The 27,552-nt window shown below is 38.9% G+C and overlaps 3 protein-coding genes, 1 long non-coding RNA gene and 1 other non-coding gene across 16 annotated transcripts in view; 3 read left to right on the top strand and 2 right to left on the bottom strand.

Moving 5' to 3' along the window:
- The first annotated feature begins 492 nt into the window (after positions 1 to 492).
- On the top strand, positions 493 to 2,167 carry LOC110130282 (uncharacterized). Its single transcript, XR_002311797.2, has 3 exons — positions 493 to 650; positions 1,221 to 1,323; positions 1,921 to 2,167. It is a non-coding gene; the product is annotated as an uncharacterized lncRNA (long non-coding RNA).
- A 1,487-nt stretch (positions 2,168 to 3,654) lies between these two features.
- ACTRT3 (actin related protein T3) lies at positions 3,655 to 8,336 on the bottom strand. Of its 3 annotated transcripts, none has more exons than XM_070466453.1 (3): positions 8,176 to 8,336; positions 5,350 to 5,596; positions 3,655 to 4,773 (listed from the first exon to the last, which is right to left on the bottom strand). In XM_070466453.1, exons 2-3 carry the CDS (start codon positions 5,544 to 5,546, stop codon positions 3,855 to 3,857), a joined length of 1,116 nt encoding a protein of 371 aa, XP_070322554.1. In that variant the 5' UTR covers positions 5,547 to 5,596; positions 8,176 to 8,336; the 3' UTR covers positions 3,655 to 3,854. The 3 variants fall into 3 exon arrangements, with proteins under 3 accessions (XP_070322554.1, XP_070322555.1, XP_070322552.1); XM_070466454.1 differs by having other exon boundaries at positions 8,196 to 8,336; XM_070466451.1 differs by lacking the exon at positions 8,176 to 8,336 and having other exon boundaries at positions 5,350 to 5,675.
- On the top strand, positions 7,301 to 7,373 carry TRNAV-AAC (transfer RNA valine (anticodon AAC)). The gene has a single exon. It is a non-coding gene; the product is annotated as a tRNA-Val (tRNA).
- A 525-nt stretch (positions 8,337 to 8,861) lies between the features above and the next one.
- On the top strand, positions 8,862 to 26,215 carry MYNN (myoneurin). 3 transcript variants are annotated; one of them, XR_002311795.2, is made up of 9 exons: positions 8,862 to 9,114; positions 10,046 to 10,342; positions 14,026 to 14,816; positions 15,520 to 15,679; positions 19,207 to 19,385; positions 20,255 to 20,338; positions 21,227 to 21,313; positions 22,961 to 23,281; positions 25,105 to 26,215. XR_002311795.2 is itself a non-coding variant. In XM_020882085.2 (8 exons), the coding sequence occupies exons 2-8, from the start codon at positions 10,077 to 10,079 to the stop codon at positions 23,221 to 23,223; spliced, it is 1,830 nt and encodes a 609-aa protein (XP_020737744.1). In that variant the 5' UTR covers positions 8,863 to 9,114; positions 10,046 to 10,076; the 3' UTR covers positions 23,224 to 26,029. The 3 variants fall into 3 exon arrangements, 2 of the variants coding, with proteins under 2 accessions (XP_020737746.1, XP_020737744.1); XM_020882085.2 differs by having other exon boundaries at positions 8,863 to 9,114; positions 22,961 to 26,029; XM_020882087.2 differs by lacking the exon at positions 20,255 to 20,338 and having other exon boundaries at positions 22,961 to 26,029.
- LRRC34 (leucine rich repeat containing 34) overlaps positions 19,265 to 27,552 on the bottom strand; it is a 31,249-nt gene continuing 22,961 nt past the window's right edge. For all 8 annotated transcript variants that reach the window (XM_020882108.2, XM_070466450.1, XM_020882100.2 and 5 more), the window contains one exon: positions 19,265 to 22,269. In XM_020882108.2, coding sequence (XP_020737767.2) covers positions 22,012 to 22,269 — 258 coding nt within the window. In that variant the 3' untranslated portion in view covers positions 19,265 to 22,011. The remainder of the gene's footprint in view (positions 22,270 to 27,552) is intronic.

The raw sequence follows: 27,552 nt of genomic DNA, 5'->3' as shown, positions 1-27,552 counted from the left end.
GGGACCCCGCTCCGTTCCTTTCCCTGCGGTTACAGCCATGCCTCGGCCCACCGAGCGACCCGCGGCTGACAGAGCCCAACTCTTCACGGCGGCAATGGGCACCTCCGGAGAAGACCCGGGCCGACCGCGGCCTCAGGCGGGGAGCTGGGGCTGGGCGGACGGGCCACCGCAGGTTCCCGGGAGAGGTGAGCGAGCCAGCGGCTGACATTTTTTGTTTGTTCCACACTGGATGGTGGCTGGCGGTAGGCCAAGGCTTTTCCGCCCGCTGAAAGTCAGCGAGAAAAACAGCGCGCGGTAAGCAAAAGCACAGCGCCTACGCCCGTCTCAATTAGGGTTAGATGAGAAATGGCTGCCACCAACCCGGGGCCCACCCTCCGCAACCCGTCGCGCCGCCGGCTGCGTCTCCTTATGAATGCAGCAGTCGGCCCCTACGCGGATTGGCCGAGCCTGTCCACCGCGGCTCTCGCGATAACCGGTCTCGCAATTTTTTTTTTTTTCCAAAAGTTCTGTTTCCGGCCTAAAGGATAGTCGCCGCCCCACCCCACGTTTCTTATTCGCAGATTTGAATCTTTACTTCCGACATGTGACCTTGTGACTTGAAAATTAGCTTGAGTGCTTCTGAGCGCTGTTTTCCACCTCTTAAAAACCAGGTATGGCGCACGATATCATCTTAAAGAAATGGAGTTCATAGAAAAAATTTAGGGCCAATACAATGATGCTCAGTTCTGATCATCACATTTGATAGAGAACTTTAATAGATTCCCTAGCAGCACCGACTAAACCAGAATCTTGGTTCGGCTCATTGGGCTGCCTCTGAGATCCTAACCTGTTCCCTCCTCCTTAGAATGTTCTCTCAACTTTTTGAGCAGAGGATGTTTTTATGACATATAACTACTTCATTCTTGATCTTAATATTAAGAACTGAATCTCCCTTTAAAGGCTTTTCAATCACAGACTTTGCTTTAACGTGTCATGATCACGTTAAGAAAGAACAATGCACCATAAATTGTAGCAGGTTTTCATATTCGCTGGTACAATGCTGTTTTTCATATAATTGGCTGATCTTAAAAGTAGAACTTTTCAATTGGGTGAACTCCATGGAGCTGCCACTATTGGCACCTCTAAATGAGAGAAAAGTAAAATGTTATGGGGATTGATTTGATACGGGAACAACAAAAAGTACTAAACGAAAATTTTCACATTTTATTTCCTTTCCCTAGATTTCCTGAAAAGGATCATCCATAATCCTAAAAGGCTGGAGTCTATTCCATGCTAGTTGTTGGGTTAACTGCCTAAGAAGCCACAGTTAAATTAGTTAACCCAGTAAGCTACTTTGGGAATCACTTAAAGTTTTTATCTCTTAATCTCTTTAAAGCTCAGCTTCTTAATTTGTAAATGGGAATACTACTTGTCTTGCCCATCTCTCTGAGCTGTTATTTAAATTAGGTAACGTGTTGGCTGAGATTTCTTATAGGAAAAAAGCAATTTAAGAACTCTGAAGAGAGGAGGTTGTGATCATTCTCTCTACAATGCTTGTGAATCTAGTGAGTACCTCACCAAATGTTCAGACTGCTCTCAGATATTCTACACCGTATGCAGTCTAGTAGTTGTGCTTACAATCACTATTAAATGGGAAACACATGTCAAAAAATGAAACGCACCTCTTCACAAATGTATCCTTTACCAGCTGAGCCACAAGGGAAGCCCAAGAATACTTGGTGGGTAGGTAGGGAAGGGTGGGTAGCCTTTCCCTTCTCCAGGGGATCTTTGCAACCCAGATAGTGATCAGGAATCAAACCGGGGTCTCCTGCATTGCAGGCAGATTTTTTTTTTAACCAACTGAGCTATCAGGGAGGCCCAATTAAATGGAAAACACATGTCAAAAAACGAAATGCACCTCTTCTTAAATCTTTCCTTCAGGCCAAACTGAATTACTTCCTGCTGCTTGTACATAGCATCATTTTTACACCTTGGAGCCTTTGCCCTAATGTTCCCTCTGCCATCAGTATGCTTTTCGTCAGTTCTATATATCTGCATACCTACCGTAGAAGTCATGAGGGAAGGAGACAGAGATGAAGAGAAAGCCCACAACTCGTCTTCTAAGAACATATCTAGTAAGGGAGAAAGACAAGCAAACCAAAAGAAAAGCCTGCATAAATTGCGATCAATAAAAGTTCAAGTAGTATAATGTGCGCTGAAGGACACAAGTGATTTTTGACTCTGCGCAGGAATTAGCAAGAACTGGACCTATAAATTGTCTAATTCTCTAAGCAAAGTAACATTTTGAAAGTGCTTGTAGAAACATTATCTTCTTTGTATTTCATAAGGACCCTGGTGAAACAGATAGGGATTAGGATTAGCAACCCCATTTACCAATGAGGAAATTGATATTCAAAATGTTTAAACAATTTGTTGAAATGCAGCTGGTAGGCTGGCAGGGCCTGGACCTGAATCCACACATCCTGCCCCTAAGTCCAGAGGGATGGGCAATCTATTAGATTTAAATTCCAGCTTCAAGTTCAGCCCCAATGCCAAATCTATCAGAAAGTCTTTCTGAGCACTCAAGGTGTTTTCCCTCCTACAAAACCCCACTTCACATTTCTCTTAGGACACTAACCCACTTTGCATCTTATTGTAGTAGGTATGAATTTCATTTCTTACACTGGACTGCTGGATTCCACAGGACACAATCTGACTCCTGATTTAGCACTTACTGCACATAGCACAGTGCTTTGCACAGAGCAGATACTACACTTTGAGTTATGTCAACACTGCCAACATTCTCTCAGCCATCTTGGTCATTTCAGACCCTTCGTTCCCCTTCATAACTAATTAAGCACCAAGACTTGTCAGTTTTTCATTTCTTGCTTATAATCTTGAGTGTAAGACTTGACTTCTTTATATCTAGACTAATAACTTTTTAATTGATCATTGAATCTACAGGGCCTTTCCCAGTGCAATTTATCCTCCCAACTACCACCACATTCATCTTAATTTCTTTATGTCTCCTGTTTTCAAATCTCTTGCCTATACGACATTTAAAACAAAGCCTTCCAGCCTCTGGCCTTAATTTACATTCCTAGTCATTGCTCTTAGTCTGCTCAATAAGAGCTCTTCATTTTAACTAAACCAGTGTATTAAACATGCCTTGAATATGCTTTGTTCCTCCTCATATCTAGACTCTTACTCATTTCCATTATGCTCCTCTGAATATCTGTCCTTTTTTTTTTTTCACCCTGCCATGCCCATCCTAATGCTACCTCATTCATGATGGCTTCCCTCTGCTATGAAATCTTCCCTCATAGCAAACTTCATTTCATAAACTTCAACAAACTGAAAGCTATATCACTCATTTGGCACATACCATGTTGTACCACAAATTGCTCTCTCTCTCTAAAGGAAATGTGAGATCTCCAAGGTCAAGAATAATGTCTCCTCTAGCATTTAACTTGCTTCCCAGGTAGCACTAGTGATAAAGAACTGGCCTGCCAATGCAAGTGGTATGAGACATGGGTTCAATCCCTGGGTCCGGAAGATACCCTGGAGTGGGGCATGACAACCCACTCCAGTATTCTGGCCTGGAGAATTCCATGGACAGAGGAGCCTGGTGGGCTACAATCTATCGGGTCACAAAGAGTGAAGACACAACTGAAGTAACAGCATGAGCATTTAATTTGGTTCAACTCAGTAAGCATCTATTATTTGACTGCTTCTCCATTATTTCCACTATAGAAATGCAAGAGAGATGTGGACATTCCAATAATTGAAATATTTTCTGTCTTCCCAAACATGTAATATCCAAAGTTTTCTGTCACATATACTCAAAACATTTTCTCCTAACCATTTATCTGTAGTCAGAAGCATCTCTGGTGTACTATATTGGGTCCAACTTCTTTATATTCTGCAGCAGTGATCCACATGTCCTGGAAGGCAGACAGGGATGCAAGAATAGAGCCTCCCATCCACACTGATGTTTTCCTCTCTGGGAGAGCAATAACCTGCACAGGGGTGTTGGCAGGTACCATCTTTGCTATATCCCTAACTAGACGTTTATCTAAACCAGGGAAAGAGGTTGATCCCCCAGCAAGGATAATATTGGAGAAAAAAGCATTCCTCAGATCTGCATCGCATTTCATTATGCTGCTGAAGCACATCTTATCAATGCCAGGGCTCTCAAGGTGCATGAGACTTGGAGAAAAGAGGGCCTCTGGACAATGAAAGAGCTGGCTATGGAGCTTGAACCTCTTCCCATCAGGTAGTTGGTAAATCTTCTCTATACAGTCAGATTTCTTGGCCTTTTCTTCTTCAAAGTTCATTGCCACATAGCAATAGGTTTCCTTAATGTCCATGACAATCTTTCTGTCTGAAGCACGAAGCAGCATGATGCCGTCCTCCTTCAACAGCATCATGAGGTAGTTGGTGAGGTCAAGACCTGCCAGATCTAGCTGCTGGACACCATGAGGCAGACAGTAACCCTCAAAGGTGGGTACACACTGGGTAACCCCAGCACCTGAATTCAGCACAAAGCCAGTTGTGAAGCCAGCAGCAAAGAGAGCTAGCACCCCCTGGATGGACATAAAGAAGGCAGGAACCTCCAGATGCTCAAAAAACACCTCAGTGACCCGTTGCCGGTTGGCCAGTGGGTTCAGTGCTGACTCTGTAATCAAGACTGGGCCATCACAGGGCTTTAGCCTGAGGTTATCATCATAGATATGCTTCCACATGATCTCCATGTCCCCCCATGAAGTAATGAGACCACGTTCCACTGGGTAGCTGTAAGAAGAGCAATAAGATAAATGGAAGCTTTAAATTTTTCCAGTTTTTACTCTCTTCAAAACTGGGTTAATCCTCATTTTTATTACCAGTATCCCTTTATGGGCGGTGACTGCCAGCGCCTCTAGAGATGGTAACTGCCAGCAGAAGATAACCTAGCTACCTTCCTCTGAATTTTTTTGTTGATTTCCATCTTCTCTGCCCCTTTGGAATACCCTTTTAATTAAAAAGAAAATAGGGAGATCTTCACATAATAGTACAGTTTTCATATCAGTTAGTGAAAACAAATAGCCCAAATGACAAAGGTACCAGGAATTAACATTTCTAAATGAACTTGTATTTTATGAACGACAGTGTTTATACGTTTGAATATATTTGAATAGATACAAAGAGCAAGTAATGTTCACTTTGTAGGTATGTGGTACCCTCAGAGATTTGTGCTCAAGCGTTTGTAACAACGCCGCCTGGCAGAGCCTCTCGTTACTCGCTTCCTATCCTTTCTCTAGCCTCGGCCCCTCCTCTGGGTTCTCCCGCCTTCCCCTCCACCGGGTCCTGCCCGCCGAGAGAAGGCGGTACCTGATGGAAAGCGAGTTTCTCCGCTGCTCCGCTTGGTCTCCCACGCACACTTCCTGCGCGCCCTCGACGCCCGTCGGGCCTTTGGCGCGGCCCACAATGTCCGGGTAGACAAACTGAGGCTCCCGGGACCCGGCCAGGCCCGCCTTGATCACTCCTGAGCCGTTGTCGATCACCACTGGTAGCTGGTAGTAGCTCATGCCGCCGCCGCCTGCTGTCTCCCGGCTGCTTGGGCTGCCCTGGCTGCCGGCTGCGCGGGGTGCGCGAAAAGTGATGTGCGGGGTCTTAGCTCCTGGAACCCCGCGTCATAGTGGCCCTGGCACCGCCCCGCCGGGACTGAGCGGGGTTGGCTAGAGGAGGGGGAGCGGGGAGCGGGGAGCGGGGGAGGGGGGGGGGGGGGCGAGAGAGCCCCAGGCAGAGGACTCGATGGATGCAAGGTGCCCCCTAAAGTGCCACCTACAGTTGTGTCTCACTCGCCCTGGACCACTCATCACCCCCTTGGAATCCAGGAATACCATTATCAGGAAAACCTGCCTTTCTTCCCTCAAAAGCTTAATAAAAATGGCTTCACAAAAAGCTGTCTCTAATAACTCCATGAGCTGTAAAACCTTTTATTTCTCAACGTCATTAAAATGAAGTCGCTCAGTCGTGTCCGACTCTTTGCGACGCCATGGACTGTACAGGCTCCTTCATCCATGGAATTTTCCAGGCAAGGAGACTTGAGTGGGTTGTCATTTCCTTCTCCAGGGGATCTTCCCGACCCAGGGATCGAACCCGGGTTTTCCTCACTGCAGGCAGACTCTTTACCGTCTACATTCGGTTAATAGATGTCTGTCCAGGGTCCTGCAGGAAGTTCTCAGATGCGCCCTTAAAATCGACAAAAGGTGCAGAGATTTGAACGGGGAAAGTGTAGAAGGCGGGGCACGGTTCACGCTTCTGAACTTCTTGAAAGAGAACTTTGTCAATTTTTAAAAGGAGAAAGGAGGAAAGTGCCAGGATTTAAAGTGGGTTTAACATACTTTTATTATATCTACATATAATCGGCAATACTTTGTTTCTTTCCCCGTGGTTTCTAAACAAAGTGTACTCAAAACCGAAATAGTACCATCTCACTTTTAAATTTTTTTTAGCAATCCCATCAGATTACTCCTCCAATCCCCGCCCCCGGTGTAATATGGAAGCTCACTCTCATTCCTGAAAACTTATTTATTTTTTTAGACATCAGGGTGTATCTGCTTATTTCCAGGGTAAACGATATTACTTAAGTCATGAGAAGTTCAGGCTTAGAAAATTCATGCACGCTGTGTGGCAAAAAGTGCATCTTGATGTCTGATTAAAAAAAAAAAAAAAAACCACCCTGAATTTTGCACACCCTATAGAAGATTTTAAAACTAAGTGCTGTCTAAAACTAGTACAGAAGCAAGGGAGGAAATTCAAATCTAAACTACACGTCGTTCCACGAGAGGCTGAAAGCGTCGCTTTCTCTCTAGAAGCTAAGATCACGGCTGGGGAGTTTGGTGCCCCTCCTCCGCGCCCCCGCCCCACCCCGCCCCTCCGCCCCTCCCCGCCCCTCCGCCCCTCCGCCCCTCCGCCCCTGCGTGAGCGAGGACTCCAGGATCCCAGCGCAGTCGCCTTTTTCTAGCTAGCCAAAGCCCCGAAACACACCCGAGACACTCAGCAACAAAGAAGCTAATATACTTCTTTTCCGTAGAAGAAAGTAAACCTCAAAGAAGGGCCAACTAACGTGTGCCCAGTTTCTAACCAGGGACTTTGAAAACAATGTACGTAAATTTCAACTTTTGAAATGGTAGCACTGTTTAACTGGACATATGGTCATTTCCCGTTGGGTTTTCTTTGTTCTTTTGTTAAAAGTTACGTTAACTTTCTGAACCGCGTGCCACAATAGAACTATGAAGACCTATGAGGGAGTTTCTCAACCTCGTTTTGCAGGCAGGTTTCCGTAGTGTAGTGGTTATCACGTTCGCCTAACACGCGAAAGGTCCCCGGTTCGAAACCGGGCGGAAACAGCTTTCATTTGCTTTCCCTTTTTAACAGGAGCAAAAGGAGCCTGCGATCCTCCTTTTCTTACTCTTTTAAAAAGTAAAATTCTGATAATAATTTGCAGTACCTTGGGAATTTGAACTTTTAACGTAGATGTTATTGAACAAATATTCTTATTAATGGCTTGCACGTGGAAGAAGTGTTCCAGACTTTAAACAATTGTTTTTAAATTCAACTCACAACCTGATACTGAAAAAATAATGTACAGCCTAGCAAGAGTAATTAAACGCATGGTAAAAACTGGTAAGCCCTGTCACCTCAGCACTCTTTGTATTACAAGTCATTCAGTTTTCCATTAGTTTTCCCATTGAGATTGTTGATTTTTCTAAACGCCAGAGACCATGTTTTGCGCTCTTTCATATACTTCATATCTGTTTGACACCTACTAGAGACTCACAGCTATCCCTGAATTAATAAATTACCGAAAAGGATTCCGACAAAAATAAATGTAATCAGAAAATTATACTCAAAGAGAAGACGAAATCAAGAACCAGACTCATTTTTTCCCCTTACAAACCTAACGGTTGTGGGGCTTCCCCCCCCCCCCCCCATAAACATCGTTCTAACCGAGAAGAATTTACAGAGAGCAAACAAAATATGGTTGTAAAAAAAATCTCGAGACAAAAAAGAATAAATTCAAGTTTACAATGTTCTTTAAAATTAAGTCGTAAGTAAATTTCCCATGGTCCTGACACAACTTTTAACAAGTAAAAAAATGCCGAAGTTTTTGTTTTCTTGGATTTTTGATGTCCGCATAAAAGTACTCACCCTAACATATCAGCACGTACCGTTTGTACGTCTTTTTAAATCACGGAGCTAACCAGCACACCTTTCCCTCACTGTGGTTGACTGCGTGCTCAGTCCTGTCTGACTCTTTCCGACCCCATGGACTGCATGTAGCCCGCCAAGCTTCCCTCACTGTACAAAATCTGCATAGAATGCAAATAATTGTATTAAATGTTTTCTAGTCCACAGGCAGAACCTTTTCCGGCATAAAGCCCACTTTTCCCCAAGCGCATGCCCAGTGTGCCCTACTGCTTTGCACCGCTTTCTTGCATCTCAGACTTCTATCACCAGGTAAGGGTATCCTGGATATTGGGCTCCAGTTGGCTGATGCAAACAAGACTCATAGTTTCTCAAGAGCTTTCTGGTAGTGCCTAAAATAAAAAGGGGTGATCAGTCTCAGCTCCAAAATTCCCATGGCCGAGAGCCAGAGTACACAAAGCAGCTGTTCCCACTCGTGGGGCCTCACGGAAGTGGAGGATAATGGGAGAAGACGAGCAACTAACTACAAGCCCCAGCATACAATGCACAATTTGGTTCCTGGAAAGAGGCCCGCAGGGCAGCGCGGCTCAGCCTCCGCGCAAAACGCAGGCGGAGCGCGAGATGCTGACTGTGTAGAATGCTCAAGGTGAGGACGACAGTCGTGGCTCCGTAAGCGAGCCCTTTGTCGCCTAGCCAAGACTCTCCCTGTTTCCGGGTGCTCCTGGCAGGCTAAGTAGCGAGGTCTCTATGCACCAGCATGCTGCCCTCAGGCTGCTGTTGGACCGCCAGGGTCCTAGAGCCTACCGCATAACCGCGGAACGCGCGGGACCGGATGTGACGTCACCGTGGAGGAAGCAGGGAAAGGCGGAGCGTGGCGTGGTGACGTCTTTCCAAGATGGCGGAGAGAGAGTGAAGAAACTGTTCCCCTTCGGGTTTCTATAGGTGAGTTCTGTCTTTGCCCCAGGCCGCTATTCCCGCTCTCTCCACACCTTCTGGCATTGGAGGGCAGGCTCTGTGGAGTTCGCATTCAGGCCGGTGTGAAGGTGTTAGGGTGGAAAGCTAGGGCGAGGCAGCCCCGGTGTTGGCCTTGGCCACAGCCTCTGCCGTGGGAATTGGGGGAGTGGGAGCTGGGCGAAGGGTAGGAAGACGGAAGTCGGGAGAGACCGGCTTTTACTGTCACTCTCCTTGCGGCCTCGAGTAGACGGAGGTGGTGGTAGGGAGGAACGTGGCCTCCTCGGGGCGAGTGACCAGATCTTTGACAACTCTTGACTTTGCTGGTTCTCCGCCCCCTTCGGCACCCGCCTTGCCTTTTAAGCCGCTGTATGCTCTGCGGAAGTTAACGGGTTTTGGAGATTTGAGAGCAATTTTACACTTAATCGAAAGGCAGAGAAGTAGTTGAGAAAATTTTAAAGAACTCGTACCATGTCCTTTGACCATTTGTCCCAAGGAATCATTTCTTAGTGGTTTGTTAATTTTTTTTCCCGTAAGTTACGTGTGCCTACTGAGCTTGAAACTGTGAAGGTTCAACTGATGTTCAATTCAGTCTCTCAGTCGTGTCCGACTCTTTGCAATGTAGAAGTGTGAAATTTTGCGGTGCTTTTTTTTCACTTTGTGGCAATGTTTTCACACATCGTCATTTGTTGACGTGTCCAAAGGATTGTGTTAGTTGACCATGATGAAATAAAAACTAGGAAGGCTTTTTATCCCTTTGGCATTTTTATCTGTAGTTGCTTGATAAGAATTTTCTGGGGGCGTAAAATGAGAACAGACTTTGTTCTTGTTTGGATTCTGTGTCTCTATTCACCAATAGCTTGGGAGAAAAGTTTGATGAAAACTTAGTGGTACTGATTTACTCTCTCTCTTGTTTTTTTAGAACAAGGATAGAATTCGATTCCGATATCAAAATGCAGTATTCGCACCACTGTGAGCACCTTTTAGAGAGACTGAACAAACAACGGGAAGCAGGTTTTCTTTGTGACTGTACCATAGTGATTGGGGAATTCCAGTTTAAAGCTCATAGGAATGTGCTTGCCTCGTTTAGTGAATATTTTGGTGCAATCTACAGGAGCACTTCTGAGAACAATGTCTTTCTTGATCAGAGTCAGGTGAAGGCTGATGGATTTCAGAAACTTTTGGAGTTTATATACACAGGAACTTTGAATCTTGACAGGTAAGGTACATGTGTTATTTCCACTTACAAAAGCTGGTCAATAGTTTTGAGCTAAAGCAGATTAGTATTTTTTCCATTCAATACCTGAACTCTCAGTCTTCAAATACTGATGTGCCCAGTGTTGTTTTTAATAAAGAGGTCAATATCGCTGGTTTGCAGTAAACAGACTACATTTCATAAGCACAAAAAGTACAGATGTTAGTAGGAATACAGCATGGTTTTTGACATATTTGACTTACCTACTGAAACACAGTGTGTGTTTTGAGGAATGGAAACTTAAAGATCGAAATAGAAATACAATGAATTTTCATTGAATTCCAATTTCCCCTTGCTTTTTGGCCTTTAGGTTCCCTCTGGTTTTCTCTCTCACTCTTCATCCCCTACTTCATAAGATGTTTGGGTGGGAGGTATAGGTGGAGAAAGAAGAAAGAATCTGTTGGTTTTAAAGTGCCCCCTTTTCTAGCCATAAATAGCAACATGCAGGACCTCTTCCTGATCTTGATTCAGAAAAATAAAATGCTTAAGTCAGCTAGAATGCTTCTCTGAGATGTTGAATGCTGTCACTGCAGTGAAAAGTAAGTTCTGAAGAACCTGATAAGGCAGGCATTTTGTCTTTCATTTCAATGAACTGTGTAGTTAAATTAATACTAATATGTTTACTCGTTGTTTGAGAGAAAGGCGATAGGGATAAAAGGAAAGAGAAACCCATCAAATTACTCCTGCCTTCTATTCTCCAGCTTTTTTGAAAGTGTAAACATGAATAGGTCACCATCTGATATAGCACGGTTATGAACTTTAGAATTAGATCTTGCCTGTCAGTCTCTCTGTTTCTTGGATCAATATACATCGTCTCTAGGCCTCAGTTTCTCCATATGAAAAAAATGAGATGATAATAACTACATGGGTTGTTACTGTGAAGATTTAGGATTTACTATCTCCCAGTGAACATTAGTTTCCTTCCTTTATTTCTTCTTTTCTATCCTACTCTCCAAATCCTTTGAATCCACATTTATTGGAGAAAAATTAAGGAAAAAAGGAAACATCTGAAATTCTGCCACCCATGGATAATCACTCTTAACACTTTGATAAATATTATTTCAGTTTTCCAGATGATCGCTATAGATACATACGTGTACACATTAAACAAAATCCTTCCCTCTCTTTACATTGCAGCTTATCATGAAAATATATTTCTCTGAAAAGCTGGAGTCAGGATTTTCCTTAATCCTATTAAAAAGGAAGCATTCATGCTGTTTGGAATTACTTTTAAATTTTGACGTAATGAAATTTTGGTGTCAGTTCTGTATAAGTTGCTTAAAGGAACAGCAGTGTCACAGATAAATGTCACATGATATTATTTAAGTTTCCTGAATATTTGGCTGTACAAGTGCCTTTGATCTAAAAATTTAGAATGTGTAATATAAAATAAACAATCACAAAACCAGTGAATTTTGGTTGATCTTTAATTTAGTGATTTCCCTTTCTCAGTTAACTTTGCCAGAGAAATCTTGAATTGGTTTGCACACACTGAAGGGCAGCTTGCTTTGAGCCCCATGCAGAGGACCGGTGTGAGGAAGAGCCAGGTGTTTGGCTCAGTCTTTTTTGATACACATCTCCTGGAGAGCTGGGGAGTTAATTGTTTGAGCCCAGCCATAAATGTAAGAGAAGATGCATACCAGAAATAGAAAGTCTATACAAATTATCAAGAGAACAGAATAAGAAAGAATTAAGTGGACTCAGGAGCCAGTTTCCTTGCTCAAATCTTAGTTCTAATGCTCTGTGATCTTGGACGAGTTACTTCTTTGAACCTCTGATCCTTTGTATGTAAAATGGCGATTACAGTTACTCATATAAAGCAGTTAGCCATATATCTGGTATAGGTAATTAAATGACTTTCAGTGGCTGTTCAGAAAGTGAAAGCAAGTTTGCAAACACTTTTAACTTCATGTTTATAAACAAAAGCAAGTCAGTTATTTGCATAAACAAATGCTGATTGATTTTTTTTAACTGTAACTGAGTTTATAGGCTATCAATGAAATAGGTAAATAATTTGTATGAATTACAGTTTCAGTTCTGAACAATTCATGTGTGATTCAGTACTAGTTTGTAGTGGTCTTAAAGGTTATCTGACCTAGTATTGTGGTTCATTTACTAAGAACAATTGTAATTTGAGACCTTGGTATAATAAGTGATAGAATAAATTTGGGTCTCATTCTAATAGTGTCTCTCACTTACTGTAATTTAATAGTAGACTGTGTAACAAAAATCAATAAAAAAATGCTTAAGAAACAATGTTTTTACAGACTAAGTGGTATATACATGCAAAGAAATTCATATGGAAGACTAATAAGATTGTATTTATTTTGGGGCATTCATACTGTACCTTTGCAAACAGAAAGTTAACTTAATTACAAGGATCATTCCTTATTTGTTCCAAAATTATAGCCAAAGGCCATAAGAATAGAGTAAGTGATGTATTCTTAGCTAAGGAAGTCAGTTTGCAAACAGATGATTGTCGAAAAGTTTGTTTGTAGTATATTTAGGAAATTGGGATGGATTTTCCCAGAATAAAGTGTTCACTAAAACTTGTGATTAGGTTTCCAGACTAGTCTATAAATCTACTTAATTTTTTCTGAAAAAATTTTTTTCTGGGGAAAATGACAAATAGGAAGGTTAGTAGAGGGTGTATTTATATGTGTGTAAGTATATATTCATTCTCAAATAATTAAAAGGGCGTGTTTTTGGTATTAATACCAACTCAGCTCTCTGACTTTACAACTAAGAAAATTGAAGCCCCCAAAGATGCTGACTTACCCTAATTAAGTCAGCTAGTAGTCCAGAGCCATTGCTAACGTAATTGAACAACCAGCCTTCCCCTGCATTGTAAACTTCTGGAGGGCAGAGACTATTTGATATGTCTTAATATCCCTCTGAGTACCACACATGGTAGATCCTCAGTAAATATTGATTTGCATGTTGAACATTCAAATTGAACGTTAAATTTTTCTACATAACTCTAATATGATAAGTTCTCCAGCTAATTTGTGTTGAATATCAAACACAAAAAAGCTGGGAAGGTTTCTAGAGAGCTTAGTGCTTTCTAAAACCTTGTTCCTTCAGCTGTGATCCATGGACCAGCAGCATTGGCATCACCAGGGAGTGTGTTAGAAATGCAGATGCTTGGGCCCCAAAACAGACCTGCTGAATCTGAATCTACATTTAACAAATCCGTGGGTAATTGAAATGCACAGGAAGTTTCAAGAAATACTGTTCAAGTTCCTCATAGGGGAGCAGAGGAAGATAATAGTTTTTCAAGACTCTTATTAATTACAAATAAAGAAAAGTTGGTTGCTATCTGAAGAGGCCTCAGGATAAATGGAAGGAGGCAGTAGGTTGCCAACAACTATTTTTTTGTTCCAAGTGTTTTTTTAACAAGTAGAAATATTAACAGTTTGTTTTTCCATGGTTGTACATATGAATGATCCATTACTTTTTATCTTTTCAAATTCTGTAAAACTGAATATTTTTTTCCTAAACATTCTGAGTGAATAAATTTGTTCTGTTAATCATTTTTCATCATTCTACTTCATTAGGTCTTTAAAAGACAAATATTTGTGTAGTTGTATTTCAAAAACATTTTTTCTTTGATCAGAATATTGTCATTTAGCCTTGTTTCCTTACAGTTGGAATGTTAAAGAAATCCATCAGGCTGCTGACTATCTCAAAGTGGAAGAGGTGGTCACTAAATGTAAAATAAAGATGGAAGATTTTGCTTTTATTGCTAATCCCTCTTCTACAGAGATATCTAGTATTACTGGAAACATTGAATTGAATCAACAGACTTGTCTCCTGACTCTGCGAGATTATAACAGTCGGGAGAAATCAGAAGTGTCTACAGATTTAGTTCAGGCAAATCCTAAACAAGGAGCTTTAGCAAAGAAGTCATCTCAAACTAAAAAGAAGAAGAAGGCCTTCAATTCCCAGAAAACAGGGCAGAATAAAACAGTGCAATATCCCAGTGACATTTTAGAGAATGCGTCTGTTGAATTATTTCTCGATGCAAATAAGTTGTCCACACCTATAATAGAACAAGTTGCACAAAGAAGTAATTCAGAACTTGAGTTGACATCAGTTGTGGAAAATACTTTCCCAGCACAAGATATTGTGCAGACTGTTACAGTGAAACGGAAACGTGGAAAATCACAGCCAAACTGTGCTCTGAAAGAACACTCTATGTCTAATATAGCCAGTGTCAAGAACTCTTATGAACTGGAAAGCTCTGGGGAAGAGCTGGATCAGAGGTATTCCAAGGCCAAACCAATGTGTAACACATGTGGGAAAGTGTTCTCAGAAGCCAGCAGCTTGAGAAGGCACATGAGAATACATAAAGGAGTCAAACCTTATGTCTGCCACTTGTGTGGAAAGGCATTTACCCAGTGTAACCAGCTGAAAACTCATGTAAGAACTCATACAGGTAAGACTGTGGGAAGTATAGATATCTTTATATTGTGGCTGAAGTGTGTTTATAGGCATTAATATATAGTGTTGACTATATATGTCCAAAATTTAGTATACACTTATATTCGTAAAAATATTGAGCATGTTAGACTCGAGAATACCTTTGTAATTGTGACCAAATATTTAATGGCTCTTTGTTTTGTTGTAATTGGTACTCTGAAGTCCCAGTGCGTGAACTCTAAACCATTTTTCCTCACAGTTAAAATAAGCATAAACTTAGTTCTAGCTTGCTGTTTAACAGACAATATATTAAAACTGATAAAGAGAAAAAGTAATTACAACTCAGACTGATTCTCAGATTTTGCCAAGATATCTCACTACCTGCTTCCTTAGACTTTGTCAACTTCTGAACGTAAATTATATGTACATTCCTTTCTCAACTTTTATTGGTATACTAGATTTGTACTTTTCAGAAGCATTATATATTTCTCTCATCACCTTTCACTGTTATGAAATAAGAAACACTAATTTCTTTTAACTCTATTGGTGTTTTCAATAATCAATCTGGAAAAAGATCTTATATGCCTTTTTACTTCTAGCAGTTAATATTTTCTGAATACTGAAACTAATACTGTTGAACTCTTTTGAAAGCTTGTATGACTTAAGCAACTAAAACAATATTTCCTTCTAAATATAAATTTTACTTACTTTTCTTTTAGGTGAGAAGCCATACAAATGTGAATTGTGTGATAAAGGATTTGCTCAGAAATGCCAGCTAGTCTTCCATAGTCGCATGCATCATGGTGAGGAAAAACCCTATAAATGTGATGTATGCAATTTACAGTTTGCAACTTCTAGCAATCTCAAGATTCATGCAAGGTAAAAATAAAAGCAAAAAAAAAGACATTTGATCTTTAAGTCTGTCATTCACTGTAGCCTTAAATAGACTATTATATGAGAATTCAGGACAGTAGAGTTCTAATTGTAGTACCATCACACAATATTATTAGCACAGTGAAGGAACCAGAAGGGAGCCATAATGCCTGGAGGGGAATAAGTCAGGGAGAAAAATACGGTCTGAATGGTGTTAAGGTTTGAGATGGTAAAGGTTTTGTAGGCCATTATGAAGCTTTTGTGTTTGAGATGAGAAGTAAGTGATGTGAACTCACTTGCATTGTAAGAGCACTCTGGATGCTTTGTTAGCAGAAGATTGTAGGATTGCAAGAGGGAAGCAGAGTCACCAGTTAGGAAGCTATAGATAAAACCCGAGTGAGAGGGATGGTGGTTCAGGTCAGCAAGGTAGTAGTGGGAGAGATAAGTGGTAGTCAGATTCTGCATGTACTTCAAAGGTATAGCAAATAGAATTCTCTGCACATTTGGATGTGGGGTATAAAAAAGAGTAGAATTAAGAACGATACTTAGGTTTTGAGCTTTATCATATGAAAAGATGGAATTACCATTAACTGAAATGGGAATTTGTGGATAGAGCAGTTTAAGTAGGAGTGTTTGAGTTTAGGAGTAGAATTTTGATCGTGTTAAATTTGAGATGACTGTTAGATACCTGAATGGAAATGTGTAAGCGATGGTTCAATCTGGAAGTCGGGACTGGTTTGAGCTGAAGACATAAATTCGGTGGAGAAGGAAATGGCAACCCACTCCAGTACTTTTGCCTGGAAAATCCCATGGATGGAGAGCCTAGTAGGCTACAGTCCATGGGGTTTCGAAGAGTCAGACACGACTGAGCGACTTCACTTTCACTTTTCACTTTCATGCATTGGAGAAGGAAATGGCAGCCCACTCCAGTATTCTTGCCTGGAGAATCCCAGGGACAGAGGATGCTGGTGGGCTGCCGTCTATGGGGTCGCACAGAGTCGGACACGACTGAAGTGACACAGCAGCAGCAGCATAAATTTGGAGTCATTGGCATGTAGGTAGTATTTAAAGTCATAATGTTAGAGATGAGATCACCAGGAGAATGAAGATGGACAGAAAAGAGATCAAAGGATGGAGTCATGAGGCACAGTAATTTTGAGTTCTGAGAGATAGGCAAGAACCAGCTGAAATGACAGGAAGGAACAGCAAAAATAGGGGCAAACAGGAATGTTGGGCAATCTTGGAATCCAGGTGGAGGAAAAGATTTCAGAAGGGAGCCATCTTTGTGTCAGATTCTGATAATAGGGAGATTAGGACTGAGAATTGACTTGGATTTGGCAAAGTAAAAGGTTAGCAGTGGTTTTGAGGAAAGCAGTGTTAGCAGAGACTAGTGGGGAAGAAATGAGAGTAGAATTCTTGGAGACTCAGGATCTTACTAAAAGGAGAGGAGAAAAATGGAGGAACAAGTAGGGTTGGGGTCTTTTTTTTTTTTTAAGATGGGAGATGTATCAGCATATTTGTATTCTATAATCCAGAGGAGGAGGGGAATTGATGATACAGGATGGAAGAAATTTCAGGATTAAACCTGGAATAGGCAAGGGGGATAGTGTCTCAAGTAAACAAATAGGAAGAACTACCGTTCTTGTATTAGAATGAAGAAAAGCAAATTCTGTAGATACAGATGCCTTATAGGTGGAGGTTTGTGGTGGTAGAAATTTTCTTCTGATTGCTAAAATTTTTCTTAGCAAAATGGGAAGCAAGGACATCAGCTGAGAGTGAAGATGGGTGCTGAAGGTTTAGGGAAAGCGAATGGACAAGCAAAAATAATTGCCTGTAGTATTGTGGGCATACTTGACTACCACATTTAGCTGATGGGAAAACTTTGAACTAATCTCAGAACTAATGTTTTCATAACAACTGAAACATTTATTCTCGACATTATACATTGAAACTGTTGATTTTATTTTTAAAATTTTTTTAAACTTTTCATTTTGTATTGGAATATAGCCAATAAACAATATTGTGATAGTTTCAGGTGAACAGGGAAGGGACTCAGCCATATACATATACATATATCCATTCTCCCCTAAACTCCCCTCCCATCCAGGCTGCCACATAGCATTGAGCAGAGTTCCATGCTCTATACAGTAGGTCCTTTTTGTTTATCCATTTTCAGTATAGCAGTGTGTACGTGCCCATCCCAAACTCCCTAACTGTTCCTTCCCATCCTCCCCTCCACCCCCCTCCACGCGACCATAAGTTCTTTCTCTAAGTATGTTGAGCCTCTTTCTGTTTTGTATGTAAGTTCATTTATATAATTTCTTTTTAGATTCCACATATAAGGGATTTCATATGTTTCTCCTCTGTCTGACTGACTTCAGTCTGTGTGAAAGTCTCTAGGTCCAGTCTTGTTGCTGCAAAAGGCATTATTTCATTCTGTTTGATGGCTGAGTAATATTCTGTTGTATAAAAGTATCCCATCTTTATCCATTCCTCTGTAGCTGGACATTTAAGTTGCTTTCATGTCTTGGCTATTGTAAACAGTGCTGCAGTGAACATTGGGGTGCATGTATCCTTTTGGGTCTTGTTTTTCTCTGGATGTATGCCCAGGAGTGGCTTGCAGGGTCATCGTAGCTGTGTTTTTAGTTTTTTAAGGAACCTCCATACTGTTCTCCATAGTAGCTGTACCAATTTACATTGCCACCAACAGTGCAGGAGGGTTCCCTTCTCTCCACACCCCTCCTTCAGCATTTATTTATGGATTTTTTTGATGATAAGACATTCTGGCTGGTGTGATGTGATATGTTATAGGTCTTTTCTTTTTATGTCGTAGTTTTGATTTCCATTTCTCTAATAATTAGTGATATTGAACATCTTTTCATGTGCTGCTTGGCCATCTGTATGTCTTTGGAGAGATGTCTGTTTAGGTCTTCTGCCCATTTGTTGATTGGGTTGTTTTGATGCTGTTAGGCATCATATGAGCTGTTGGTTTGGAGACTAATCCCTTGTTGGTCACATCATTTGCAAACATTTTCTCTCAACCTGTGGGTTGTCTTTTTGTTCTGTTGTTTCCTTTGCTATGCCAAAGGTTTTACATTTAAGTGGGCCCCACTTTGTTTATTTTTGTGCTTATTTCCATTATTCTGGGAGGCAGATCGAAAAAGATATTGCTGAGATTTATGTCAGAGTGTTCTGCCTGTATTTTCCTCTAGGAATCTTATAGTGTCTGGTCTCACATTTAGGTCTTTAATCCATTTCTTTTTTTAATGTCACTGTTCAGTTTTCCAGCACCGTTTGTTAAAGAGACTGTCTTTCCAACATTGTGTAGTCTTGCCTCCTTTGTCACAGACTAATTGATCATATTTGCGTGGGTTTATTTCTGGGGAAAACTGTTGATTTAAAATACATATTCTGAATCTGTTCAGATGAAACAAAATGCTGCATGAAAAATTGTACAAAAAAGTTTGCTATGTAGCATGATCCTCAGGTTGTTTTACTTGCCATCATATATCTCTGTAATTATTTACTAATAGGAAGCATAGTGGAGAGAAGCCATATGTCTGTGATAGGTGTGGACAGCGATTTGCCCAAGCCAGCACACTGACCTACCATGTTCGAAGGCATACAGGAGAAAAGCCTTATGTGTGTGATACCTGTGGGAAGGCATTTGCTGTCTCTAGTTCTCTTATCACTCATTCTCGGAAACATACAGGTAAGGATGTGACACAGAGATTGCCTAAAACAAGGACAGTTGTAATAAAAGAGTAAGGGAAATCGAGCCTTTACAGAAAGTAGGGTACAGGCTTCTGTGTTTGTGCTTCTTGAAGCTTTTTATGTTTCTGATTTTCACATAAATATTAGATGTAAAAACAGACTGATTTTCTAGAATAATACACAGTGGGTGAAATTTTTTTATCATGTAACTTTGTACATGAAAATCAAGTAATTTTGACAGTATGTAAGTTTGAGTTAAGACATTTTTTATGGCGTTAGAAAAACTCCTTAGCCTCTTGAAGCTTCATTTCCCTGGAATAAAGCTATAAAGTTAAGGGGTTGGGATGAGTTTGGATAGAACATCAATTTAGTAACTTCCTAGGACTTTTTCTACAAAATATTCTAAGATTTGTAAATTAAATAGATACTTAAAACCCAAAGTATCAATTTTGAAGCAAAATCTATTCAAAGATTTTCATTTTTTTGTAGGGTAATTTTTTAATAGATCTTCCTAAGTGATTTTAATTCCCCTTTAATAATCTTGTAGATAACAAGAATTGAAATATGGATTGATGAATTTTCATGTTTTTAATTTTATAAAAATCAGACTTCTTGCCCATTTTTAGTCTACTGGAAGGATATTTGGAGAAAGTTTTATTATATGAAAAAGTATCAGGTTATATGAACAGTATAAAATAATTAGTAATGTTCATTTACGTTGGATCACACTGAAAATACCTCTAAAATACAATATAAAGAGGTCTTAATTTAAATAATACTTTAGAACAGCTTACTATAGATTATTGTAATTGATAAATATTATATTGGTATAGTACACCACTTCGCTATCTTTTATTTTCCATCTAGGTGAAAAACCATACATATGTGGTATTTGTGGGAAAAGTTTTATTTCCTCAGGAGAGCTCAACAAACACTTTCGATCCCATACAGGTCTGTGTTTAGGGAGAACGTATTATTTTTTGTTCTCTCTAATTTCTTTTTATGTAAACATTGACTTTAAACCATTATGGACTATATGGTATCTAGTCATACTCTAGCTATAGCTATATTTTAATGTATGAGTATCAGTTTTTATTTGTTTATTTTTTTGTTGTTTGGAGTATGGATTAAATTGGGTCAAAAATTATGTAGATTTTCTAAGACGTGTTCCAGGTAATCAGTAGTTTTTAAATGATTTGGATAAAATTGCACAGATATGCCAAATAATGAAAAGGGATAGGTAATACTAAGATACTATCAGATTTTCTTATGAAACAATATTTAGTATGCAAGTTTTAGGGATATATTCCAGCAATGACATGGTAATTCTAAAAGGTAGTGTATAGATAGTATGAAGAAAATATTAAATGTTCAAGGTTTTTTAAAACAAAGGAAAAGACCACTTTGAAAATGTACTGTTCTTTATCTTTCTAAAAGCTATTCCTCATAATAGAAAGGATCTTCTAATTTATAAGCTACCTGAGAGTAGAGATCATAATTATGCGTTTTTTCCCTTCAGCTACATCTCTTAGCCAGAGTCTGGCATATAATTGGCACTCACTAAATGTCTGATAGAGTTAATTTTTTAGTTGGAGGTTTCTGTTAGTGAAAATGCTTGATTTTTTCCTTGAAATAGGGAAGCTTTGCATAAAGGAAAGGAGTGCCTATGTATGGAAGTTTTTATTTCGCTATGTTAGAACCAAGAGATTAAAATGGTAATTTGAAAGAAATTAAATTTAAGTAATATAATAATGTTAGTACTGTGTTCATGAACGTTGATATTTTTGCCTTAGCAGTTTCTAGAATACTGAGGCTTTGATTTTTTGACTTATTTTTCAGGAGAAAGACCATTTATCTGCGAATTATGTGGAAATTCTTACACAGATATTAAAAATTTAAAGAAGCACAAAACAAAAGTACATTCTGGTAAATGTTCGTGTTTTTTAAAAACTTGGAGCTCTCATACTTATGCTGTTCCTTAAAATATTGAGATACACGTTGTAACAGTTCAAATTAGATATGTATTTTTTAAAACAAGGTGTACCCATATGAGGAAGGTAGCTTTGTAATGTGTAGGTGAGTTGACTGTTTCTTTCCATATTGACCTTGTAATAAACATTGCTTGAAAATATTTTCTCCTTTAAAACCTGATGTATGAACAATTTCAAGAATGAAAGAATACATAAAACAACTGTATGTCACTCTTTCCCATACTAGAGTCTGGGTTACCTGGGGTTTATTGTAGTTATACAGAGAAAGGAGCATCATGAACACCAGTCCAAAAATTGTATGAGAGTAAATAGGGAAACCGATATGCCCAAATTGTCACAATATGTGAAGTGGAAAATCATACTACAGAATTTTTAGTCTGTTGCTTAAAAATGAATCCTTGAAGAAGTTTCAACGTGCTTACAATTCTTTTCTGCCTAGAAACAAAATTAGTCTTCCTCACTGTGTAGAGATGATACTAAGTTTTGGGTAGTAAACATAAACATCATAAAGATTAAGGTAGTAACATCTGAAAACTTGAGTGAGTCCTAAATTCGACGAGCATTTGTTAAGTACCTCTAAAGTACACATAACCACTCAGATACTAGGAAAGTGTAGTCTAGTCCTCAGAGAGCTTACAGTCTAGTGCGGGAAACCAGAAATCTAAGTAAATAACTGTGATTACAAGACAGAATGTAGGCTATGGTAAAGACAGAAGAGTACTGAAGAAGAGATTGAGTCTTTCCGACATGAGTATTGGGAAGGCTTAATTCTAGAGAACCTGAAACATGGAGGATGGAAATGGGAAAGGAAGTGTTCATCCAGGCAGAGAGAACATTGTGAAGAGAGTCACTGCAACAAGAGACTGCAGGCTGTATTCTTGACCAGCTGACCTGAAGAAAAAGAGAGTTATAACTTTATAAAAGTTGGCAAGTTTGTCTAATGAGGGTAGTGAGATTGAAATCATTATGTTAGTACTTTTGGAGTAACAAGAGCATGGGAAAGCTAGTGGAGATTTTGAAGAGCAAAGTGTGTCTTTAGTCATCAGGGTAATTAATCCCTTGAGTGATGCAGAATTTCTTTTGAAAAGAAATGAAAGTGCCATACTTCTGAACTTGAACTCACAGAATGATATGAATTACTAATACATTCAGTGAATTAAAAAGCGTACTTACCTGTGTAGCACTATAAGGTACTTGGAAGTAGAGAAGTATAATTAGACATTTGCTTTAAGGAATGTCTAGTCTGTTGAGCATTCAAGACATACCTAAGTAGGATGTTACATAGCAGTAAAATAGATAGCTAGGTGTCACAAGGTGGTATATGAAGTATTGACAAATGAGTGATTAAGAAACAGCTTACCCTGGTCTAGAGCAATTAAGTCCATTTTTATAATGGAGTTGATGCATGAACCTAGTCTTGATGCCCTTAATGGGTTTGTGCAGGTAATGAGAAGGGCAAATCAGCAAAAGAGAAACAGTGTGACTAAAGGTAGGGTTAGAATGGGAATGGTAAGTAGATGAGTCTTCCTCAGGGTTTTTGTTTTGTTTTTAAAGATAGTGAATTTTTTCCCTTCTCCTTCAGGTGCAGATAAAATTCTAGATTCTAGTATAGAAGATCATCCCTTGAGTGAACAAGACTCCATACAAAAAAGTCCTCTGTCAGAAACTTTGGATGTGAAACCTTCTGATATGACTTTACCACTAACTCTTCCACTTGGGACTGAGGACCACCACCTGCTACTGCCTGTCACAGATAACCAGTCTCCTACGTCAGATACATTGCTGAGGTCGACCGTGAACGGGTATTCGGAACCACAGTTGATTTTTTTACAACAGCTATATTGACTTTGTGAGGAATATGGAATTGCTAAGACGTCTCTGGTAGTAAACATAAACATCTCTGGTAAGGTGCACATATTCACATTAAATTGACCATTCATTTGAGTTGTGACCATTATTTTCATTCACTGAAGTAAAAGCACCTGCTGCTGCTTCATGGCTGCAATGCTTGTTTTGATGTTTGGCTTTTATGTCTAGGTTATACACAACTTTTAAAGGAGTGAATTATACTGCAGTAGCACTATTTGGGGTGAATAAGTATAACTTTGCTTTAGAGTTGCCTTAATTCCATTTCTGTTTTTCATTTCAGAATTCACTTTCATTTACTGAAGTGAAATCTATCAGTTTATGATTGAGTTTTGACCTGTAGAATATGTTTATTTTCTTCTCAAAATTTAAACAGAATCCATAATAGTATCAGCCCATGACAGTGCTGTTAGCAAGCTCCATAGACCAGTATATAAACTATGAAAGTCACTCAGTCATGTCTGATTCTTTGGCAAATTCTCCAGGCCAGAATACTGCTTTCCCTTCTCCAGGGGATCTTCACAGCCCAGAGATTGAACCCAGGTCTCCCACATTGCAGGCGGATTCTTTACCAGCTGAGCCACAAGGGAAGACTTTCACATATAAACTGTGAGGGGGAAATTCATATTTCTACTAGAAAAATTGAGGTACTCAATAAGATTTGTGCTATTTCTCCACTGAAGGAACTTTTAGTTACTTTGAAGTAACTATTAATCCACTGAAGGTAACTTTTCTAATGAAACAAAAAGTGCTTCTCTTAAAAACTAGAAAACTAGATATAAATTTTGTTGTGTAGAACTCAGAATTCTGGAGAAAACTGGTGGTCAGTACTTTTTTTATTTGAATTATCTGAGTCTACATTTTCAAAATGAATTTTAGATAACTATTTGGTGTTTTTATCTTATTAAAAGCAGTTTCAAATTTGATGCAGATTGTTTTAATAAGTTTCTAGATAATTGGAGATGAGGGAAATATACTGAGTTTTGAAAATTTTTGATAAGCTTCTCTTATACCTCTTATGCACTTTTTAAAAAATAAAATCCTAAAGAATTTTCTAAATAGAAACTTAGTTCATATTATAAAACACTTAACTTCTGAATTTGGTACATTATATTCATAAGTAGTTAAAAAATTAACTTCAGTTATAAGTAGACATTTGCGTTATCAGAAAGCTAGTTTATTAAAACATTTTATATTTGAGTTTTTTTATAAGTTTCAAGTTTGAAATTTTTATAGATTAAACCATAACAGTTGGTGGTGGCTGTAGTTTCACAGTAGTCCTTTTCCTTCCTAATGAACGTAGAAAATTCAAATTTATTCTGATACTTAACTACCACTTGCCCCTTCCATTTTCCCCACGTATTGATTTAATCTCACTGCCTAGTCTTTGGACGTTAAATTTTTAGTTCCGCAAAGTCTGTTCCTATACTGCTGATCAAACACCATGATGACCTTATTTCCTATTTCTGCCATGCATTAGTTATGGCTCATTTGTTTTCTGCTTTTAAACTACACCTGTAATAAAATTTATGTATTTTCTATTGGTATTGATCTCTTTAATTGTATTTTCTCTGGGGTCCTAGTCATAGGAACCAACCAGAAGACTTAATAAAACTAAATTCTTGTAAACTGTACAGATCATCACCATTTCACAGCACAGTCAGCATTTTCACAATAGCCACCAGTGGGATTGACTTAGAGTTTGAAATACTGCCTTTGTACAATGTACATCAAACTTAGTATTTAATTTATCTAAGAAATCTAGTTATTCATATGTATTAATTTAATATACAGGGTTTAAATACAATTTATAAAGTTATTAAAATGTTCAACTAATCTATTCTGGCTTAAATTCAATAGGAATTTATTGGAATGTGAAGAAATTAAAGAAAATTAAGACTCAGCCTTTTTAAGAAGTCTGCTGAAATGGAGAGGCTATATTTAATTCACATCTTCATTAATCCAAGCATCTAATGAACAAAATTTCTTTTTAAAAACTGCTACAGTGATGTCATAATTCTGTAAGGGTAGTAGTTACCAGATTTCCTCTAACATGATGGTAATTAGTATTTTGTCTTTACATAAATTAGCCTTTCAATTTATTATTTTTAGGATTAAAGGATTGGAGTGGCTAAGGTTGATTTGTTGTGTTTTTCTTCATCACATTATCTGCTTCTTAGCTAAAATAATTTTATTTTAAGTTGCCATGGCATGACGCTCTTCCAGAATGACTTGTAAAGAAAGTTTGAAGACTTGAGTTTTTGTCTTGTCATTCTTCTAATGCTGTATTACTATCATATGCATATATTTTAGTTGTATCTGCTATCATTGTAACACTCATAATTATCAGTTAAGTTCATCTTTAAATATATTTGTTACAGTGCAGTGTTTTGGGAAAGGTCTATTTCTAAATTATGTAAGTATTACTAAGTTTTTTGAAAGTCTTTTTAGAATGCTGAAGATCTTACTAAGAAATTATTTTATAAATTAATTTTGTTTTGTATTTGTATTAGATAATTCCTTCTGTATTGTTAGATTTTAGGCTTTTTAAAAAGAAACCATAGATTATATATAAAGGATTTTTTGCTGTTATTTGTTTTATGTTTCATTTCATAGAATGATTTTGATAGACAGATTTTAGAAAAGTGTTTTATTTTTTTCCAAAAGAAAAAGTCCTGTCAGTTCTGTTGCAACAGTAGTTTGTCACTTTTCTGTATGTTTCCTGTCTACAGAAATTGTACAAGTGATAGTTGAAATGTGCTTATATAAAGACAATTAACCTACATGTACTCATTTTTAAAAATATCCTAGTACGATTAACATTTGATACACATCAAAAACATTTTAAAAATAGTGGTGTCCAAGCCCCACCACACCTTGGGCCCTTTGAATCAGTCTTCAGAACATGCTAGAAAAGCTCCATAGGTGGTCTTAATGCATACCAAACATAGAAAATGATTATCCTAAACACTTCTTGGTGTTCTTCCTTTCGGCTCTTGATATGTGGTATGTAGGCAGTATCATGGGTTTTTTTTTTTTTTTTTTTGGCTGCACCCTTCAACTTGTGGGAGCTTAGTTCTGTGACTAAGGATTGAACCTGGGCCCTCGGCAGTGAAAGGGTGGAGTCCTGACTGCTAGACTGCTAGGGAAGTTCCTATATTGTCTCTTGGTAAATGAAGCTCTTAATATGACTTTCCACTTTTTACTCAGATTTTGAGTCTTTGGAATTTGGCTAGAAATACCACAAAATAAATTGTATTTTAATGCCACTTCTGTAAATTCTATGTTTTTACTCATTAGTTATGAGCATTATTGATAGTTATCAGAGCATTTCTTGAGACAGTGATACGATTTACTTAACCTGTCCTCTGCAACCCCCACCCCACTTCATTCAGCAGAGATGTGATGTATTTGCTTAATGGATTTGGATAATTATCATGTAAACATAGTAGTCATTCAGAAATAGGGTATTTATTTTCAAGAAGTATATACTGAAATAAACACCATGCATATGAATCAAGTATTTGAATTAAAATATCTGGCCATTACTTGAAATGCTAGAAAATTGTTGAAATCAGAATTACATAAAGCCATAAAGATGAACAAGATGATTTCCTCTTTTAAGTTTACAGTCAAATGGGAAAGACAGGCCTGAATGCCAGTGTTACAACAGGAAGGCAGGAAAGGAAATGTCAAGCAGTCAGTGGAAGTTGAATGGACAGAGAAAGAGCTGTTGCTTTCCTGGATAGGCAGGCAGGAGGAGGTGGCTATTGGGAGGGATTTGTTCACAGCTGACTGAGGTAGGGGAATGGAGAGAAAATCTGAAAAGTGTTGGCAGAGATAGGAATCATTAAAGACACATCTAGCACTATACCTCTACCACCTTTCTCTGCCTTTCACTTGTGCTGGGAGAATGGAATTAGATAGCCAGGTTTATACTCCAGGATCTCACACCCTCAACTACAGTTGAATGCTAAAGGGCAGGGAGTAGATGTTTGTAACATGCTTGTGATTCCATGCTTGTGATCACAGCTGATAGAACACCTTACCAGGAAGAAGTTGGGCTAAGTAGTTATTAGCTCAAACGAACTACTTCAGACACTTGGTTTACATGTACATAAAAAAGATCATTTAGATCTGGTCCATAGTCAGTGAAGCAAGCCAAAAATCTAAAGGAAACAGTGAAGAAGCAGAGAAAGCTGATCTATAGAATAAAGCAGGGGGGTGAAGTAGGTTTGCAGAACCAAATGACCGTGACCCAGTGAGAAACCAGAGTGGCCTGGGAGTTGCAGTCGCACTCGAGGTGGC

The sequence above is a fragment of the Odocoileus virginianus genome, chromosome 4 (genome assembly GCF_023699985.2).
Source record: "Odocoileus virginianus isolate 20LAN1187 ecotype Illinois chromosome 4, Ovbor_1.2, whole genome shotgun sequence".
Taxonomy (NCBI): Eukaryota; Metazoa; Chordata; class Mammalia; order Artiodactyla; family Cervidae; genus Odocoileus; species Odocoileus virginianus.
The sequence above is the reverse complement of the archived record's forward strand: the minus strand, read 5'-3'. Positions and strand labels throughout refer to the sequence as shown.

Excerpts from the sequence above, each read along its gene's own strand:
- ACTRT3 (XM_070466453.1), bottom strand. The coding sequence starts at position 5,546 with ATGAGCTACTACCAGCTACCAGTGGTGATCGACAACGGCTCAGGAGTG. Across the intron at positions 4,774-5,349 it reads AGAAACTCGCTTTCCATCAG|CTACCCAGTGGAACGTGGTC; the intron begins GTACCGCCTTCT and ends CTCTTCTTACAG.
- MYNN (XM_020882085.2), top strand. The coding sequence starts at position 10,077 with ATGCAGTATTCGCACCACTGTGAGCACCTTTTAGAGAGACTGAACAAA. Across the intron at positions 14,817-15,519 it reads TCATGTAAGAACTCATACAG|GTGAGAAGCCATACAAATGT; the intron begins GTAAGACTGTGG and ends CTTTTCTTTTAG. Across the intron at positions 15,680-19,206 it reads AATCTCAAGATTCATGCAAG|GAAGCATAGTGGAGAGAAGC; the intron begins GTAAAAATAAAA and ends ATTTACTAATAG.